Raw genomic sequence first — 20,000 nt, 5'->3', positions numbered from 1 at the left:
TTTCCTTGGTGTAGTGCTCTATTGTTTACAATGGAGGACAGCCTGGAACACGCAAGTCCAAATCAGAAGGTACAGTCGCCTTCATTGGCACTACTGGAAAGACTGCAGCAGCTTCGGAAATGGCAGGAGGAGCAAAGAGAAGCCCTCATGCGAACCCAGTCCAGCAGCTCCTTTGAAGTGTCTACAGATTCATTCAACCATTCTAAGTCAACTAGCCATCTGAGTTCTGGTTCAGGAAGTCATAGAGATACTCCAGAGTCCCAGCCTTCAAAATCTTCAGGAGGCAGATGTTCACAGCAGCGGCATGAGAGTCACCAGAAAGTGGATCAGAATACACCCACCCAGAGGGCAAGCTCATTCAAAGCACAAGGAGTACACAGTGATCAGGGAAATTTGGCTGCACCACAAAGACGTGATGATAGTGCCTCGGGTGTTTCTGATCCATGCCAGAAGTCATCATTCCTAGATCTTGAACAAAAGAACAGTGCTGATGTTGAAACCGTGAATTATCATGGGGATGAATACTACGTTGCTCAAAGGCAGACCTATAACATTCCAAATAAAGCTCCTTTAGTCAGGCCAATACTCCATACTGCTGCATCTTTGGAAGAACAGACTGTTATTAACCGGGGAAGGACTTTTGAAGATATCTTGGAAGAGAATATGGCCAAAGAGGGTTTCCAAGGGCATAGTGAGTGTGACCTGAAGCCAAAGAGACAGTTTTTAAGGAAAAGGAGTGGGCTCTCACATTTCGAGGGAAAGGGCAATGTTGATACCAGGCCAGCCGACCCACCTGCATCAGTATTAAGATGTAATATTGAAGAACCTGTACCAGTGAAGCCCAAGCAAAGATATCTCAGGAAGGGGGAAGGAACAGCAAGATTTAGGATGGCTCCTCTAAGACTGAAGAAGCAAAAAGAGATTCAGGCTCCTAGGGATAGTGACACCAGGAGGACCATCCCTCAGAAATCTCAGGAGGAAGCCATAAGGAAAATGAAGCCTGCAACAAGTGTCAGGGCTGATAGTCAAGGGACATTTTCTCATAATAAACTTTCAAGTACATATCCAAGTAAAATATCAAATAGGCCAATTAATAGACTTCAACTGAAGGATGTTCCCAAAAGTACAGGTGTGACAGAATGGAGTCATGGATCAGAGGAGGGGGTTAGCAAAAGCCAAATATCTGAAAGCAAGGGTCATGATCTGGACAGAGTTAAAGGTTTTAAAAATGATTCTGCACCATCCATACTTAAACAGTTGGAGGAGGATAAAAAAAGACGCAAAGAACAGGAAGAGTTGTCAGCATTTGAAAGGCTTGAGGAGCTAGCTGCAGACTCTAGTTTTTCATCTAATTCTTCCACAGTTTGGCAGTTGCTACAGAGAGGCCAGCGGTCAGCCTCATCCACCCCACTGCGTTCGCCTCCACCTTTCACTCCACAAGAAACTCCTATAACAAAGGTTGGCAACCAGCAGCAGGGAAGCTGTGTTGCAAGTAACCTTTTGCAGAGATTGTTCCAGGCGGGTGTTATTCCCGAGGTTGAGAATCAGCAGAATTCACCACACCAGCAATCACAACCTGTGCAAGAAATCAAACAGCAACAGCAGCAGCAAGTACAAAATCAACTACCTCAGCAACTGTTGAGTGTGAGTGCTGTTCTTGAGCAGTTGAGAGCAATTGTAAGGCTAGAAGAGACTGGCAATTTAAGTGTGTCACAAGACGATGTCCAGACACTTATAGAGAGTTTCATTAAACCTAGCATTCCTTCACCCCTCGACTCAGCCACTCGTTTTGCACATGGGGTGCAACAGCCGATTGACAACAGAACAAGCACTCCAGCACAGCGAGCAAGTGTAACTCCTAGTTCTGGGCCACGAGTGCATTTCAGGAGTGAGGGAGTTGAAGTGCTGGAATATGAGCCCTCTGACACAGAAGCTGAGGATTCTCTGACAGATGCCCCATCCATTGCAGAGGATGACACTGATCTAGTTACCACATCAGATTTAGAGGCATTAACATTGCTAGCAATGAAAAAATCTAATCAGAATAAGCCTCCTTCACTAAGAGAAACTTCAGAGGCAAAAGATAGACACTCGGCAGATGAAGGCGACAGCAGCACCAGCACACTGATTGACGAAAGGTGTGGACCTGCCTCAACCCCTGAAAACAAAGTTCAACCTCTCATGCTAGAGTTCTCACCTCCACCTCAAAGACCCCATCATTCTGCTTCAAATTATATCTGGTCAATTTTTAGAAAAGACAGGGACACAAATAAAAACATGAATAAAGACAAAATCCCACATCAAAATAGGAAAGACGGGGAACTTCATTCAAAGCACAAAAATGAGCAGAAAGCTGAAAGTACACAAAGCATGAAACAAAATCCCGTAATGGAAGCCATGGAATCTCAACAAGTTCATTCTCAGAAAAAAGACGAGAAGTGCTTGAGTGATGAGCTTGACTCCCACAAGGCACTTCTTTTGGCAAAAATGTGTGAATTAGAAAAGGAAACTGAAGCATTTAAGAAAGAAACTTTAAAGCTCAAGAGTCTCCAGCAGTCATTGCAGAATGAAAAGGTGCTTTTGGCAGAAGAAAGAGAGAAGTTGGTAGTAAACTTGGAGAAAGAGAAGATTAATTTTCAAAAATATGTAGATAGAGAGAGGAACAATCTGTGGAAAGAGAAACAGGAGCTTCAGCGGGCAGCTCCATCCATATCTATGGTTCAAGAGAAGTCTTTGGAAATTGTTTACCTCAAAGAACAAATGCAGGACTTGGAAGAGGAACTGCAAAAGAAGGATTCTCTAAACCAGTTTGCTATAAAAAGATTAAATGATAGAATAAAGGCCCTTGAGCAGGAGAACAAGCAGTTGAAAGAGAAAAATTCTTCTCTACAAATGTTAGAAAAGGAGAATTTGGATCTCAGACACAGGCTTGACAGAACAAAACTTTCTAAGAAACCAGCCCTTAGGGATGTGCAAAATAAAACGCAAACAACATCAAAAATGAAAAAGAAAACAGTCACGATTGACAGCATAAACAGATCGCTCTCCAAAAATCTGATAGAAGTTCCTCTCAAGTCAGTTACTTCTCACAAAGAAACAGCAACTAAGGAAGATAAGACACAAAATAATCCATTGAAAGAAAATGAAAAAGAACAACAGAATTATGTCAGGAATGATGCTATATATCAGATACAAATTTCAGATGAAATTACAAGAGAGGGTACATCGGAGCCTCAGGATGCAGATCTGAACAAGGAGTCCAGTGTTTTACAAGAAGACATATCAGTAGTAAACATGTTCAAGGAAACCAAGTCAATTCCAGTTGCTGAGAAACTGGTTTCAGCAGACGACAAAGTAAGTGAATATACCGAGCTCCATAGAAGTGATGGTACCACTGAGGTTACTTATGCTAATGGAAACAAAAAGTTAATTTATCCAAATGGTTCCATTGTAGTCAGCTACTATAATGGGGATAGGAAGGAAGTACACAGTGATAGAACTATATATATTTATGGAACTGATCATACTAGTCACACAACATATAATGATGGAAAGGAGCATTTAGAGTTCCCCAGTGGCCAGAAAGAGACACGTTTTCCCGATGGCTCCTCGGAAATTGTATTTGCAGATAATTCACGGAAAATGATTTCAAAAGATGGAACAGAAACCTGTACAATGAAGGATGGCACGGTGGTTCGAACTAACCCTGATGGAACCAAAGTGTTTGAGTTTCCCAACGGACAAAGAGAAATTCATACAAACAAGGAGAAGCGAAGAGAGTACCCAGATGGGACAGTCAAGATCCTGCACCCTGACGGCCATACTGAAACTCGGTACAAAACTGGACGTGTCCGCATCAAAGACAGCCGAGGGAACGTCATAAGTGATACCCACCAGGGTGTTCCATAACATGCAGATTCATTTCGTGTGTGCCTCAGAAAAGCCTCCTCCAGAGACTAGCATTTCTATTTTTCTCTTATTTTCAACTTTGTTTTAGACATGATTGCTTGATTCAGAGATATTTTCTTCCTTCCTTCTATCTTTGTGTTGGTCAAGGTAGAGGTCATTGCTTGTGAATTTTCTTGTGTGAGATTTAAGTATTGGTTAATATGATCTGCTGTTTTTATGTATTGCTTTTGATAAGTAAAGTATGTCAAATTGTCAGTAAAAGCATATGTAAAGTTCATTTGAATCAGAACTATTTCTTATACATATCTTACTTTAGGTTTAGTGGAGACTTAAAGAAAACATATCTATGTATTAATGTTTTTATTTTTTGTGCAGTAAAATGTGAATGATATGTGTACATTTTCTTTGAACCAATGATTTCTTTGTCTTTTATTTTCTTTATGAATTACACATGTGGCTACTTTATAAATAAAAAAAATGAAAACTTTTTTTTCCCATTATGCAAGGCAAAACTACTATTGTGGGATTTAAAATGTACATATTTTAAACGATCAGGTAAAACTGATAATTAAGATTTTAGAAGTTAACTTGGACTTTGAAAGGTCAACTTAATAATGGGGATAAAGTTGGTCAAGAGTCAGTGCATTTTTAGGTATTTTTTAATAATATATAATGAAATAAATATACAATTAAGGAATACAACAGGGTGATTTAATGCATTTTGTTTAGGGAAAAATAAGGAAATTAAAGGCCATAATGGTTAGGACTATAGTCCTTTATTTAAATATTCACAATATAATACAGGGAAGTATATTACTGTGGTAATATGCATCCATTGATTCCAGGAAATACATTCCAAAATACTGAAACAAAATAGGAATGACGGAGGCAGGACAGCTATGTTTCCATAAAAATAATATTTGAGTACCATGTGCACGGGTTGTTACAACTAAATTATAAATTAGTGACCCTAATGGGCCCAACCTCAGGCAATCACTTTAGCACTCATTGGATTTGACTGATGGCTATGATCATGAGTTATTATATTAATATGTGAATCTCATCTTTCACCGACTCTATACAATATATATTTATTAATATTTATTATTCATGATCAATAATAATGTGGCTGTACAATACATGAATTTAACTAACATGAGAAACTGAAGGGCGTCACCATACGAACAGCATTTCGACCGGCGTTCATTACCGCTACATACTTTTTCAATCCTTTGGATTATGTTAGTCATTTTATACAATATTTGTTACATGAAGCCAAGACTTGAAATAGCTTTACAATTCACCAGTCAAAACCTGTTCGTGATGTCGTCCACCCAGGCAGTCACAGCCGGGTGGAATGAGGGAGTAACACTGCATTACTACACGGGGAACCAAGTCAATTCCGTAACATCACTTTGCCCGGAGGAGAATATAACGTGAACTGCATGTGAGATAATTTTACGATACAAACTAAGCGTACTATCAACATGACTGCAGAGATTTGCAACTGAACTTGCAGATATGCATTTCACATTACTTTCTACTTGGGAAACTTTACCTGATGTTTTGGGAATAACCTGTTATCTCTTTATATAATGTAGTACTCAAGGGTCTAAAGCAAAACAAACATGCACAATGGACACTATTTACTCTATCCAAATGGCCGTTTTTTTTGTTTTTGTATTTTTTTTGTATTTTTTTTTATATATTAAAGTCAATTTGGTTATTTTCTGTATTCCTCCCCCATTAGTTTCCCTGCGATATATGCAATAAAATTCCAACCAGAGGATCTTGCACAAGGAGGCAAAACATTTAGTTTGATGGTGTAACCACAGCCATACCCTTTTTCTCATTCATTATAAAATATACTCCAAATAATAACACAATATACTGAAATCCCTACCATGTTTTAATCTTAAAATGCTGAAGCCTATTTTAATTTCAAATAAAATCATTATTTTATTTAAAAATAAAATCCATAAAATGAAAGATTCTGAAAAACCTTGATTGATACCTCATTATATATATATATATATATATATATATATATATATATATATATATATATATATATATATATATATATATATATATATATATATATATATATATATATATATATTACTTTGAATTTTGGTTTGACAACCATAAAAACTGGTTGGTCAAAGCATTCAAAGGAGAATTGGCCTCCTCAACACTGAGGTAGCACTCTGACATGAAGGTTACAAATCATAGGGGAAAAAAAATCACTCCCAGTATAGGTGATGTCAGAAATTATAACCAACCTGTTCAACTAGTTCAAATATAGTCTACCGGAATATGTTATGACTGAATATCGAGGCAGTTTTATAAATAATGGAGCTTCTAGAAACAATATGGATGATCAGCTTTGGATCTTGTAATTATGCATAATAATTTCTAGTTCAACAAGGCTACAAAAGTGTTGCTAACTCCCTGTCACACAGTTTCATGAAGAGGAGGTAAGTTAAAATGTTACAAGAAAAGGGTTACCAATATTGGTGAAACGGTTGCCTAGATTTAAGAATTTGATTGTTGTCAGTAAGTCCTGAGTGAGTCTAATATAAGCAAAAAAGACAAGATACTCTTTGACAATCTGATTATTTACTTCCCTCATGATACTAAAAGTGTGCTGAGGAGAGTTACAATGTTGGAGTTGTCTCTTACATCCATTTTTTTTTTTTTCTCTTTTCTTTTTTAAATATGAAAGGTGTGCTCGCAAATGTCATAATTTCTAGATCCGTGATGATGCCACTTGCACAGGACTGATTGCCCAATTAGGATTATGGATACAAAAACATTACACATCAACCAACTCCTTTCCTGAATAAATTAATTTCAACCTGTTGTGTACCAAATAATTACACCAATTTCTCAATGAGAATGAAATGTGGATTCAGTTGATGAACATCTTTGAGTAACCAAATATATCTCTTGATGAGGTAAGTTTCATTAAGGGATAAGCAATCAAAAGGACATAAATACAACAAAAATAAACATGATTTATAGAGACTTAAAAACCTCATCCAAAGGATCATGAAACTTTTAAAAGAATGATACAAAAAAGAAAAGAAAAGAATCAAGAAGTCAGAAAAAGCTCAGAGGTACTTGAATGATCAAAATATATAGTACTACCATCTTTTCACTTGAGCCTCCCTGTCACTGAATGAAATCAGAAAAGCATGACAACAACTCAAGCAAAGTGTGAATAAGGATCCTTCACATTTTCCCCACTTCCAAAAGCGGACAGGGACACATCTCTCTTCTTGAGGAACGTCGCAAATTATTTTGACATGATGGTGAATGAGCAGTAAATGTATGAGATACAATGAAATGAAATGTGATGAATGATGTGTATAGCACAAAGACATTCATGGTAAATGCCAAGATATATATATTCTATAGAAAGAAAACATGCAAACACTCACATATCCTCATATCTGAAAATGAGACAATAAAGTTATAAGATAAAAGTCTCTCATTGTTGGGTCTTGGTCATCATTCAATTCTGAGTCGAGTTGTAACTACAGACTAAAGTCCCGTCTACAATGAGGAATACTCAAGTTTTCACACTTTTTAACATAACATCATTCTAACTCTGACCTCGATAATCACCTGTTACACGTGACGAGCATCAGCGGCCACTGTGACTGGAGCTGGAAGATGGAGTATGAATATCATGTCTACATGATACATTACATGGCAAGTCTAGTATGGCTAAATAAAGGAAACATTGATTAAGTGGGGCAGCTTCAGTCACTATGGACCAGAGCTCACAAAGCTAGGAGTAACACTGTAAAGCTTTGCTCACATAACAGCATCTTACAAAAAGGTAACGGCTGTCACATCAACAGCTGTGGGACTGGAGGGGTCACGCATCAGGTCACACAGACACATGGGGCATGCTGGGCTAAGCACCATTTCAGCCATGTTAAATGTGGCTTATATCCCCCCGGCAAAATCACGGGGAAGTTAAACCGCTCTTCAACTCAGATGACAATAATCTAAAAAGAGATCATAAGGGATCCGACGTTACTTTGCGAAACCAGACTAACATGAGCCAGCAGATTTTTAATTTGTGTAACAATAGCAATAACACAACTCTACTATAAACATACATGACAGGTTCTAATGTACTGCATGTGATCAATATTTTGGACATGAATCACTCTTTCACTGGAAGTATGGAGGAGACATGTTGTTGCCCAGGTACCCACAGCATGCCCGGTATCACACCTGAGGAGAGCTGACCCACATGGCAAGAAACAAACAAAGCAACACAGGTGTAGACAACCACCTTGAAACACTGTCTGGACAGATGAAAGTTATATGAGTGAGCTACACATTGTTTTATATCACATAATCTTTTTTTTAATTTCCTTATTATATATATATATATGTACACTTGTGAGTTGTACCAGTGCCTGCAAAACCCATTACCAGTCACTGGATGAAAGCTCTGAAACTTCACTGCACAACACATGAAGTTTAGGTTCCAATATTGCAAGAAGACACATCATAGTATTGACTTACAAGTCTGTGATCATGTCCTCACCACATAACTATATTTTCTCTGATGAAACAACTCATAACCTTGTGGTTAATGCCTCTCCATCTCTGGCAGAGGATATTAGGGAAGAAATTCATCACAGACTGACCCACTCCCGGGAAAATATTCCACACCCCGCTATGCCTTCTTGTTCCTGTCTCATCATCCTAACCACCCTTATTCCATATACAGATCTTTTGTTTCTTTCCTTTTCTACATCTAAGACATTTTTTCTCTTTCAACCAGACTCCATGTTGTGACCAGAAGGGCAGTGAATACTTGTAGAATTGTACCTTTCCAAGTTAACTATACATGGTTCTGGGGTTCTGCAAGGTAGCTGGAGGGAGCTTAGCACTTTGACTGTCACAACAACACGCCACTTTTAATTATGCTATAACTACTATATCACTCAGGTTCCATTTAACTCTTTTCGGGCTTTAATGAAGTCCTCTTGCAGTGACGGATAACAGTGTAGTATAATATATTATTCCACAAGGCCAGTCTACGGCAGCTGATTAATTATCAATCAAAGATCAGGCTGACTGTGCCACATTGTCCAACTTCACAAGGGCAAAATCACTGCCACTTTCCTGTATTCATTCAGTCTGTTGATGGCAACATGCCAAGACTGTCCACATAAGTGAGTCCACATGATCTAAGAAAAGGAAGACCCACAGTGCACTTTGGAAACTGGCCACGCGCTTCCTTGGGAGACAAGCCCAGGTCGTACAAGGTGCCAGCCAATGAGGTACACTAGGAGACGGGTGGCTTTCACGTGACTGGAGGATTGCAGAAGTGGCTGTTGGTAACGGATGGAGCCACGCTGGGAGGTGGTGATGCTAGGAAGTGTCCTGGGATCTGTGACGCACTAGAGGATGGCGCATGAGGCTGAGCAACAGCTGGAGGTTCCACCCTTGCTCTTCTGCCGCTGATCTGGAAAGAAATAACACGTGTGAATTTTTTTCAAAGTGGTATAGAACAATTTCATTTGATTTTCCTCTTTACTGTGCTATTAAATAGCATAATTTGCAGGGATCACACAATGTATATATGGCCAAAGTTTAAAGTGATAATGGCCATATCATTCTATTCCTTCATTCAATTATAAATGAAGGAAAATATAATCTAGTTCTAAAAGTCACATGATCTACTGCCTTTCTTGATAACATTAATTAAAAATAATAAATAATAAATAATAAAAATAAAAACACAAATGTAAATGCGTTTACCAAATCACAAATCCTTTCTATTGTCAGGTTCTTCAAAAAAAACACAACACACACACACTGGGACCCTTACCTTGTGAATTAGGCTCAGGCAGGTTCTCTCTGGGGACGAGGTGCATGACACAGGTCTTGCCTGTGGGGAGGCCCAGTGCCCCTAGCGTCACATTGCCATGCAGGAACCTCCCTTGGTAGATCAGGCGCAGGATTTCAGCTTTACTCACGCTCTCATCTGCCCATTCTGAAAAGTAATGATGGGGTTAGAATGATGGTCCGTTTTGGTGGTAATTCTATCCTAAATTTTATCATCATTTTTCCTTTCTGAATCAATCCGGTCTTCTCTCTTACGGTAACAATGCATTCATCATAACCATTTTCTAATAGCAGTGTAGGAGTACAAAAAATACATTAAATCATTAAAAGTAACATCTAGAAGGTTTCAGCAAAGATGGGGAAAAAAATAATAAATGAAGCAAAAAGTCCCTTTATTTCCAATCTGGTTGTCCCTAGAGGAAGAAAGGGAAGTCAACAAGTCTATTCAGATGGTTTCCATGGAAACAAACAAAAACAAAAAATATATAATCATACATATAACCCAATCAGCCTGTCTGTTTGTCTGTCTCACTCACCTACTTTCTCTTTTTCTGAATAACAAATATCACCATTCAATCAGTCAATCAATTACTCACACTCTCACACTCACTCACTCACACACTCACTCACACTCACTCACTCACTCACTCACTCACACACTCACTCACACTCACTCACTCACTCACTCACTCACACACTCACTCACACTCACTCACTCACTCACTCACTCACTCACACACACGCACACTCACTCACACTCACTCACTCACTCACACACTCACTCACACTCACTCACTCACACACACGCACACAGTCACTCACTCACTCACTCAACCACCTACTCACCTTCAGGCCAGTTATCGAAGACAAACTGAGCGATGTCCCCTGCTGACTCGCTGGGACTGAAGAGGAATTCTTTCGTCTTCCCGCTCACCAGGATGAGGCGGAGGTTGATCTGGAAGAAGAGACGAAATAAATCAGTATGCAACAGAGAGTCAGGCACAGTGCAACATGCAGAAACAAAGCTAGAATTACACCTACGTCCATATTGCAACTCTATGGAATGAAACGGTGCAAGTATACAACCTCCTCCTCTTATTTATCTTTATCAAGGGGAAGGGTTTGGGTTCTGTCTTGTTAATCAGTGTGCAAGGCCATGCAAGATCTGTGACCTTCCAAATCATATCCTAGAAAGGTTACGAGTAAGAGGCCTCAGTAACAGCAGGCAAAAATATCTTTCTCAGATGCCTTATATGTATATTCTGTATCACAGAAGAGACGGAGAGACGAGAAGGAAAGGGAGCGGGAGGAGAGGATGAGTGAAAAGAGAAAGAGAGAAATAGAGAAATAGAGAAATAGAGAAAGAGAGAAAGAGAGAAAGAGAGAAAGAGAGAGAGAGAGAGAGAGAGAGAGAGAGAGAGAGAGAGAGAGAGAGAGAGAGAGAGAGAGAGAGAGAGAGAGAGAGAGAGAGAGAGAGAGAGAGAGAGAGAGAGAGAGAGAGAGAGAGAGAGAGAGAGAGAGAGAGAGAGACGGTCATCAACTCATTTTACTTTGCTACTTCTAATCCTCATCCTCCATTCACTCACCCATCCACCCACCTCCCCACTCACTCAATCACTCACCTTCCCGCCCACACTCCCCCCCCCCCAGAGGCCGCCAGAGCGAGCAGGCGGGGAAACCGTTATCGTGTGTCCTCTCACGGCCGGCTCATCATTTTTTCCCTTTATTCCTATTCTTAAACGTGTGTGGTGGTTGTTATCTTGTGCCGCCAGAACTTATTTATTGTTGTTCTTTGGTAATGTTATGTCCCTTCTAAAATGCGCTTTCTCTTTCTTTCTTTCTCTCTTTTCTTTGTATTTTTCCTATTGCTCTTTTGTAACGTTCTGTTCATTCTAATAAGCTATTTTTCTTTCTTTCTCTTTCTCTCTCTCTCCCTTTCTCTTTCTCTTTCTCTTTCTCTCTGTCTCCCCCTCTCTTTTCCTTTCTCCTTTCCTTCCTTCATTCATTCATTCCTTTCTCCCTACCTCCCTTCTCCCCCACTCCTATTCCCAATCCCCCCTCCCTCTCTCTCTCTCTCCCCCCCCCCCCCTCTCTCTCTCTCTCTCTCTCTCTCTCTCTCTCTCTCTCTCTCTCTCTCTCTCTCTCTCTCTCTCTCTCTCTCTCTCTCTCTCTCTCTCTCTCAATTCCTCCCCCTTTCCCTCTCCCTCTCTCCCTCCACCTCTTCCTCTCCCATTTCTTTCCTCCGCCGTCGCTCTTTCTTGCAGCCTTATCACACCGGCCTTGCAACATTAAGCCGTACGTCTCCATATATCAAGTCCCCCCCCCCCTCCCCCCTCTCGGGTAATGGCTTTGCAGCGTGCATGTCATGTGCCGCTAATTACGCTTTTAAAAATCCGGCGGACGTCCTCTTTTAAAAATGATATGGGATAATAGTAGTGATAAAAATAAATAAAAAATCACCGGCAGAACAAATGGACTGACGTAAAAAAAAAGAGAGATATGAGCGAGATAAAATGATACGCAAACAGGAACACGTAGATATACACATACAAATACTATTGCTCTTCTCTGCAACGGTAGATGAACAAATAATCAAGACGGAAATCGACCAACAAAACACAACGAAGAGCGAACAAAGACAAGCAAACAGCCCCCAAGGTTACTGTTCGATTTTAACACATGGACAAACCACTTGAAGAATGCGAATGAGACTCGGGAGGCACTCGCAGCATACGCATTCTGAACACAAAGGAAATCAGAACGTAATCTCTCTCTGCCTCTGATTGTCTGTCTGCCTGTGTCTGTCTGTCTGTTTGTCTGTCTGCCTGCCTGTCTGTCTGTCTGTCTGTGTGTCTGTCTGTCTGTCTGCCTGCCTGCCTGCCTGCCTGCCTGCCTGCCTGCCTGCCTGCCTGCCTGCCTGCCTGCCTGTCTGTCTGTCTGTCTGCCTGTCTATCTATCTGTGTGTCTGTGTCTGTCAGCCTGTCTGTTTGTGTCTGTCTGTCTGTCTGTCTGTGTCTGTTTGTGTCTGTCTGTCTGTCTCCCTCTCATATCTATTTTTGTTTGCAATCCTCTATATTTGACGATGCCTTACTTAGTTTGATATTGCAGTGACGAATGCGTTTTTTCCCGATAAAACAGCGAACGTGAAGTGAATGCGGAGGAGGGTTAAAGTAGGGAGGGGGTGAAGGGGAGGGAGGGGAGGAGACAGAGAGAGAGAGAGAGAGAGAGAGAGAGAGAGAGAGAGAGAGAGAGAGAGAGAGAGAGAGAGAGAGAGAGAGAGAGAGAGAGAGGGAGAGAGGGAGAGAGAGACAGAGAGACAGAGAGACAGAGAGACAGAGAGGGAGAGAGGAAGAGAGAAAAGTGAGCAAGAGCAAGAGCCCGTGCCTTCCACCGCAAGCCCAGCCGGCGAGCGAGAGCCACGACTCACGACTCACTCAATCAAGACGCGCGATGGCCCCGCAAACACTGAATCAATAAGTGATCAAACACGGCCCTCCTCAGACCCAAGCCCACAAACACCCTTCCCTCCCCTCCGCTCCCCTCCCTCCTTCCCTCCGCTCCCCTCCCTCCTTCCCTCCGCTCCGCTCCCCTCCCTCCTTCCCTCCCCTCCGCTCCCCTCCCTCCTCCGCTCCCCTCCCTCCTTCCCTCCTCTCCCCTCCCCTCTCTTCTCACAGCCTTGCGCCCTTTTCTCCGCTCGAACACCATCCTTCCCTTCCCTCCCTCCCCTCCCTCCCCTCCAGACCACCCTCCCCTCCCCTCCCCTCCCCTCCCCCTCCGAACTATACCTCGCACCCTAAATCTCTTGCCAAGTGGGAGGCCTATACAAGCACTCTCGGCGACGGCAGAAGAGCCTCTTCCTCCGCTCTTCCCTTTCTTTTCACTGTCCATCCTTCCTCCTTTCTTCTAGCTGTTTTTTTTTTCTTCTTCTTTTTCTATTTTTTCTTCTTTTTCCTTCTTCCATTCTTCTTCATCCCCCTCCCCCTCCCCCTCTTCCTCCTCCTCCTTTTCCGTCTTCCCACCCTCTCCCTCTCTCTCTCTCCCTCTCCCTCTCCACCTCCTCCTCCTTCCCCCTCCCCTATCCACCACTCACCCACACCTCACCTCACCCCGCCACAAAAAACAACATTCTACTCTCCTTTGAGTCCTCCTGCCTACCCTTCCTCTACCCCCTCCTCTGTCCATCCATCCATCCATCCATCCCTCTCTGTCTCTGTCTCTGTCCTTCTCTCTCTCCCTCTCCCTCTCCCTCTCCCTCTCCCTCTCCCTCTCTCTCTCTCTCTCTCTCTCTCTCTCTCTCTCTCTCTCTCTCTCTCTCTCTCTCTCTCTCTCTCTCTCTCTCTCTCTCTCTCTCTCTCTCTCTTCTCTCTCTTCTCTCTCTCTCTTCTCTCTTCTCTCTTCTCTCTTCTCTCTTCTCTCTTCTCTCTCTCACCCTCTCCCTATCCCTCTCCCTCTCTCTCCCTGTCCCTCCCCCACTCTCTCTCTCTCTCCCTCACCCTCCCTCCCTCTCTCTCTCTCTCTCTCTCTCTCTTCCTCCCCCTCTCCCTCTCTCCTCCGTCGCCACGAAATCTACTCGCCACTAAGACTAACTCGAGGGCTTTCGAGAAGGAGGCTCCCTGGCGTCTTAGGAAGCAAAGGCGTCGACACAGGACTCGAGGCAAAGGAGAATGGACGAGGAGAGGAGGAGGAGGGCGAAGGAAAAAAAAAAACGACAAAAAGAATAGCAATATCAATACTACGTAGATCAGAATAAGTGAAAGGAAAATAACGGGGAGACAACAAGAACAATAATATATAAAACACCAAAAATGTTTCAGTAAAAAAGGAACCCAAATCTATCATACAAATACAAACAAAGACAAAAGGAATGGAAAAGAAAAACGGATCAAGAGAACAACAAACAGAAAAGAAATATAAAAAAAATACGAAACAAAGGGGTCAGAGAAACCATAATAAAAAGTAAGACAAAGCAAACAACTAAAAAACTAAAAAAAACTAAAAAAACGAAGAAAAAAAAAGAGAGAGAGAGAGAGAGGGGGGAGGGGAGAGAGAGAGAGAGAAAGAGAGAAAAAGAGAGAGAGAGAGAAAGAGAGAAAGAAAGAGAGAATGAAAGAGAAGAGAGAATGAAAGAGAAAAGAAAATAGAAAGCGAAAGAGCGAAAGAAAGAGACAGAGAGAGAAAGAGAAAGAAAGAGAGAGAGAGAGAGAGACAGGGCCAGAGCGCGCGCCCCGTGAATAAGCAGGAGACAGCGGCCCAATCGATGACCCACTAACCAAGCGGCCCAACTACGCTCTCCGGTAGGCCGAACGGACTCCAGCGAACGGGGCGGCGCTGGCGGGGAGAGGGGAGAAGAGGCGGGGGAGAGAGGGGAGAAGAGGCGGGGGGGGAGAGGGGAGAAGAGGTGGGGGGGGGAGAGGGGAGAAGAGGCGGGGGGGGGAGGGGAGGAGAGGCGGGGGGGGGAGGGGAGGAGAGGCGGGGGGGGAGGGGAGAAGAGGCGGGGGGGGGGGAGAAGAGGCGGGGGGGGGAGGGGGGGAGAGGCGGGGGGGAGGGGAGAGGGGAGGGGAGAGGGGAGAAGAGGCGGGGGGGAGAGGGGGAAAAGGGGGGGGGGAGAGGGGAGAAGAGGCGGGGGGGAGAGGGGAGAAGAGGCGGGGGGGAGAGGGGAGAAGAGACCGGGGGTGGGGGGGGGGGCTATGAGAGGGGTGGGGTGGGGTGAGGGAGGGGTTGGGCAGATGGCTAGATGGATGGAGGGGAAGGGGGATAGATGGATTAATGGGTATGAAGAGAGGGGGGGGGGCGGTGGGGGTAGATGGAAAGATAGCTGGATGGATAGAAGGAAGGGAAGGGTGGTTGGATGAGGCAGTGATGGGGGTGAGGGGAATGATGGATGGATGGGAGGGAGGGAGAGACGTACGGCAAGAGAGACGAAGGAGGGGAAATTGAGGGAGAGGGAAGGGACATGAGGATAGAGAGGGGAAACAGAGGGAAATAATGAGGGGAAGGAGGAACAGAGGGGAAGAAATAGGACAACGCGACGGGAACAAAGAATACGGAGAAGGGTGAGGGGACAAGAGACCATGGGGATATAAGAGGGGAAATCAGGGAAACAAGAGGGGAGCGAGTGAGGCGGAAGAGGACAGCGGAGAGGGAGGAGAAAATGGACGAAGGACAGGGAGGGAGAGAGGGAGAGAGGGAGAGAGGGAGAGAGGGAGGGAGAGAAGGGGAGAGAGAGAGTGAGAGAGAGAGAGAGAGAGAGAGAGAGAGAGAGAGAGAGAGAGAGAGAGAGAGAGAGAGAGAGAGAGAGAGAGAGAGAGAGGGAGAGAGAGAGGGGGGGGGGGGGGGAGAAAAGGATGAAAGAAAGAGATGAAGAGAAGGAATGAAGAAGACAAGGGCAAAGGAGGAAGAAGAAAAGGGAGGGAAACCGGGAAGTAAGGAAGAACAGACGGAAGGAAAAGGAAATACAGAAAACACAGAGAAGCAGATAGGGGAAACACAAGAGAAGAGAAGAGGGGACACAAAAGCGGAAAGAGAGACGAAGACATGGGAAAGGGGGAGGGGGGGTGTGAGAAAATGGATATAAAAGAGAGGAAATACGGTGAGAAGAGACAGAGAGAGAGAGAGGGGAGGGGGGTGAGGGGAAAAGGCAAGAATATGATAATACAAGGAGGGAGGAAGACGATTACACGAGCAACAAAGATGAGGAAGAGAGAGGGGTAAAAAAAAATTCTCAAAAATGTGCCAAAAGGATTTAGGAAAACAAAAACACGAAGGTAGGCTGACGTAGGCCTAAACAAACAATTACAGACAAAAGGTCGGAAAATAGGAGACTAGAGAAACGAAATGAGAATGAAGTAGAGTCAAACAAATGAGACATTTCAAAAACCCACAATATAATTGCGTAAACAAACAAACAAACTTAAAGAGAAACATAAAGACAAACACGCAGAGGGAATTAAAGAAATCAATAAATAAACCGACACTGTGTCAACTCCTCTTCAAAAAAAAAGCCCTGATACCTAATAGCTATACCAAAAACAAAAACAAAAAAATGTAAATAAACAAATACGTAAATAAATACCTGATCCCTATTTCCTCTCCCTTGCCAGACACCCAAGAAAGGGAAAAACAAAGAGAATAAGAAAAATCGCCCGATATTCCCCTCCCACAATAAAGTCTCGGAGGGGAAAAAATATATAACAAGGATGGAAAATAATATGAAATTAATGGACAAATGGCAACACTTACCGCCCACTGCCAGGCGTCGCAAGATAACATAATAGGCGCCTCAAACCCGTGAATTACGTCCCATTGCCCGGACACTAAACAAGCTAAGATGGGCGTAAGGGGAGGAAGGAAGAGAGGGGAGAAAGGGAGGGGAGAAAGGGAGGGGAGAAAGGGAGGGGAGAGGGGAGAGGGGAGAAAGGGAGGGGAGAGGGGAGAGGGGAGAAAGGGAGGAGAGGAAGAGGGGAGACGGGAGGAAGGAAGAGGGGAGAGGGGAGGAAGAAAGAGGGTAGGAAGGAAGAGGGGAAAATATAAGGGATATGGGGAGAAAAAAAAAATGGGTAAAAGAGGGGATAGATGAGGAAGGAGAAGGAAAGAGGATGATGTAAAGGATGATAGGAAAGTGGGAGGATGAAAAAAGGAAGAGAAGAGACGTCGAGGAAAACCGGAAGGAGGGAAGGAAAAGAAAAAGAAAAAGGCTGGAGAAGGAAGGCAACAGAGAAAAAGACAAAGAAATGGGAGGTGAAGGAGGGGGGAGAAGAGGGGAGAAGAGAGGAAAAATGAAATGGGAGGGGAGAGAAGAGAGAGAACAGGAGGCGGAAAGAAAGGAGAGAGGAGAGTGCGGAGGAGAGATGAGAGGAGATTACAGAAGAGAAGGTAGAGGGGCAAGAGAGGAGAGTAGAATTGGTAAAGGAGGGAAGGGAAGGGAGGGAAGAGAAGAGAAGAGAAGAGAAGAGAAGAGAAGAGGAGAGAAGAGAAAAGCAGAGGGGAGAAGAGACGAGAAAAGAGGGTTGAGAAGAGAAGAGAACAGAAGAGAACAGGAGGAGGAGGAGGAGGAGAAGGGAGGGAGGGAGGGAGGGAGGGAGGGGGGGGGGCAGGATGTAAGACTGAAAGGTTCTGGAATTTATGAGATTACAGGGAAGAAACGAAGGCGGGGGGGAGGGGGTAAAGGAGGAAGGGAGGAGGGGAAGAGGGGGAAGCGTGGGTGTTCGGGGTTACCGATGTAAAAGCGTAGCTGGTGGAGAAATGCTATAGAGAGAAGACGAAGAATAAAACAAAACAAAACAAGAAACTAAGCGAAAATGCGAACGATTAAGAGATGAAACACAGAAATGGAAACACCGAAGCAAAAGTGGCCTAGTCAACCTTTTAGAAGAAAAAAAATCAGGAACAAACCAGGAAAAAAAACAACAACATAAAAACGACAACATCGCGAGCAAGTAAAACTAAAACCATACACAAACAAAACAACAAACAACCAACACCCCGCCAAGCAAGAACAGCAACACCCGGACATAAAAAAAAACCGACGTAAAGTAACGCTACGAGCAAAGGTTTCAACGCAGCGTCCACAATGACTAATGGCACAGGTCGGGGAGGAGGGAGGACGCGGAGAGGGAGAGAGAGAGAGAGAGAGAGAGAGAGAGAGAGAGAGAGAGAGAGAGAGAGAGAGAGAGAGAGGAGGAGAGGGGGAGAGAGAGGAGAGGAGAAGAGAGAGAGAAAAAAAAAGAGAGAGAAGAGGGAGAGAGAGGAGAGAGGAGAGGGAAGGAGAGAGGAGAGAGAGAGAGGGAGAGAGAAGAGAGAAGGAGAAGAGAGAGAGAGGGAGGAGAAAGAATGAGAGAAAGAGAGAGAGAGAGAGAGAGGAGAGAGAGAGAGAGAAGAGAGAGAAGAGAGAGAGAGAGAGAGGGAGAAGAGGAGAGAAGTGAGAGAGAGAGAAAAGAGAGGAGGAGAGAGAGAGAGGAGAGAGAGGGAGAGGGAGAGAGAGAGAGAGAGAGAGAGAGAGAGAGAGAGAGAGAGAGAGAGAGAGAGAGAGAGAGAGAGAGAGAGAGAGAGAGAGAATTCTTTCTTTACTTCTCTCTCTCTCTCTCTCTTTACTCCCACACCCTCTCTCTCTCTCTTTACTCCCCCACCCTCTCTCTCTCTCTTTACTCCCCCACCCTCTCTCTCTCCCTACTCCCCACCCCTGTCTCTCTCTCTCTCTCTCTCTCTCTCTCTCTCTCTCTCTCTCTCTCTCTCTCTCTCTCTCTCTCTCTCTCTCTCCGTGTGTGCGTGTTGCAGCAGGAACACCGATAATGTGCGACATGAAATATATAAACAAAATATAAACAAATATTGGACCGCAAGCAAAATGAAACAACACGCACAAGGAGAGACTCGAGCAACCAAAACAATAAAGTGAAAGAAACAGGGCCCCGTACACATATACATACACACACACACACACACACACACACACACACACACACACACACACACACACACACACACACAATCACACACACACATACCACACACACATCACACACATGAAAAGAGCGAAAGGAGAAGAAAGAACACGCGAGAAAGAAGAAGCACAAAGCAGAGAAAGGAAGGCGGAGCAGGAGGAAGCTTCCCAAGGGCGCCGCAGTGTAGGAGGGCGGGCGGCGGCACTGCAGTAGTAAGCAGGAGGAAGCAAGCAATCCATAGGGGGGCGCTGGTGCGGCGTGACGTCACCGTTGTAAACAAGCGCCCGGAGAACGGCCGCGGCAAGTGCTGGGAGATTCGCACTTGGGTGAATAATTAATGCAAATCTCGTCACTCGCAGTATCCTAATCATTACCTCTGATGAATACTGATGAAACGCCAGTCCAACTATTAGAATGCGCAAAATCAAATTATCATCACGAGTGACTGATATTGATAAACAAATCATATTTTTCGTTCGCCCTCGCAGTCAAACATAAAATTACGACGATTATAAAGAATCGCTTGCGTTTGCAACTCGTCATCTGCCTTCTCTATCAGTCAGATAAAAAAGAAATTAATTGTTTGCAACAATTAAACGAGTTTAAATGTGTGAAGCGTGACGTCATAAAAAAGCACGAGAAAAAGAGAGAGAGAGAGAGAGAGAGAGAGAGAGAGAGAGAGAGAGAGAGAGAGAGAGAGAGAGAGAGAGAGAGAGAGAGAGAGAGAGAGAGAGAGAGAGAGAGAGAGAGAGAGAAGAGAGACAGAGA

General features: G+C 43.7%; 2 protein-coding genes across 4 annotated transcripts in view; one reads left to right on the top strand and one right to left on the bottom strand.

Annotated features, from left to right (window-relative positions):
- Window positions 1-30: 30 nt before the first annotated feature.
- On the top strand, window positions 31-4,300 carry Sas-4 (spindle assembly abnormal 4). The gene has a single exon (XM_043023812.2). The coding sequence runs from the start codon at window positions 31-33 to the stop codon at window positions 3,907-3,909; it is 3,879 nt and encodes a 1,292-aa protein (XP_042879746.2). The 3' UTR covers window positions 3,910-4,300.
- A 366-nt stretch (window positions 4,301-4,666) lies between these two features.
- LOC122258088 (ubiquitin-like protein 3) overlaps window positions 4,667-20,000 on the bottom strand; it is a 221,459-nt gene continuing 206,125 nt past the window's right edge. For all 3 annotated transcript variants that reach the window (XM_086533325.1, XM_086533326.1, XM_086533324.1), the window contains exons 2-4: window positions 10,639-10,747; window positions 9,776-9,940; window positions 4,667-9,409 (exon numbers count right to left, since the gene is read on the bottom strand). In XM_086533325.1, coding sequence (XP_086389451.1) covers window positions 9,345-9,409; window positions 9,776-9,940; window positions 10,639-10,747 — 339 coding nt within the window. In that variant the 3' untranslated portion in view covers window positions 4,667-9,344. The remainder of the gene's footprint in view (window positions 9,410-9,775; window positions 9,941-10,638; window positions 10,748-20,000) is intronic.

Source organism: Penaeus japonicus, unplaced genomic scaffold (assembly GCF_977035675.1).
Source record: "Penaeus japonicus unplaced genomic scaffold, GWHDUDI00000001_assembly GWHDUDI00000039, whole genome shotgun sequence".
NCBI lineage: Eukaryota > Metazoa > Arthropoda > Malacostraca > Decapoda > Penaeidae > Penaeus > Penaeus japonicus.
Note: the sequence above shows the minus strand (reverse complement) of the source record. Positions and strands in the feature narration are given on the sequence as shown.

What these genes read in the sequence shown, in the direction of transcription:
- Sas-4 (XM_043023812.2), top strand. Translation starts at nt 31, where the DNA reads ATGGAGGACAGCCTGGAACACGCAAGTCCAAATCAGAAGGTACAGTCG.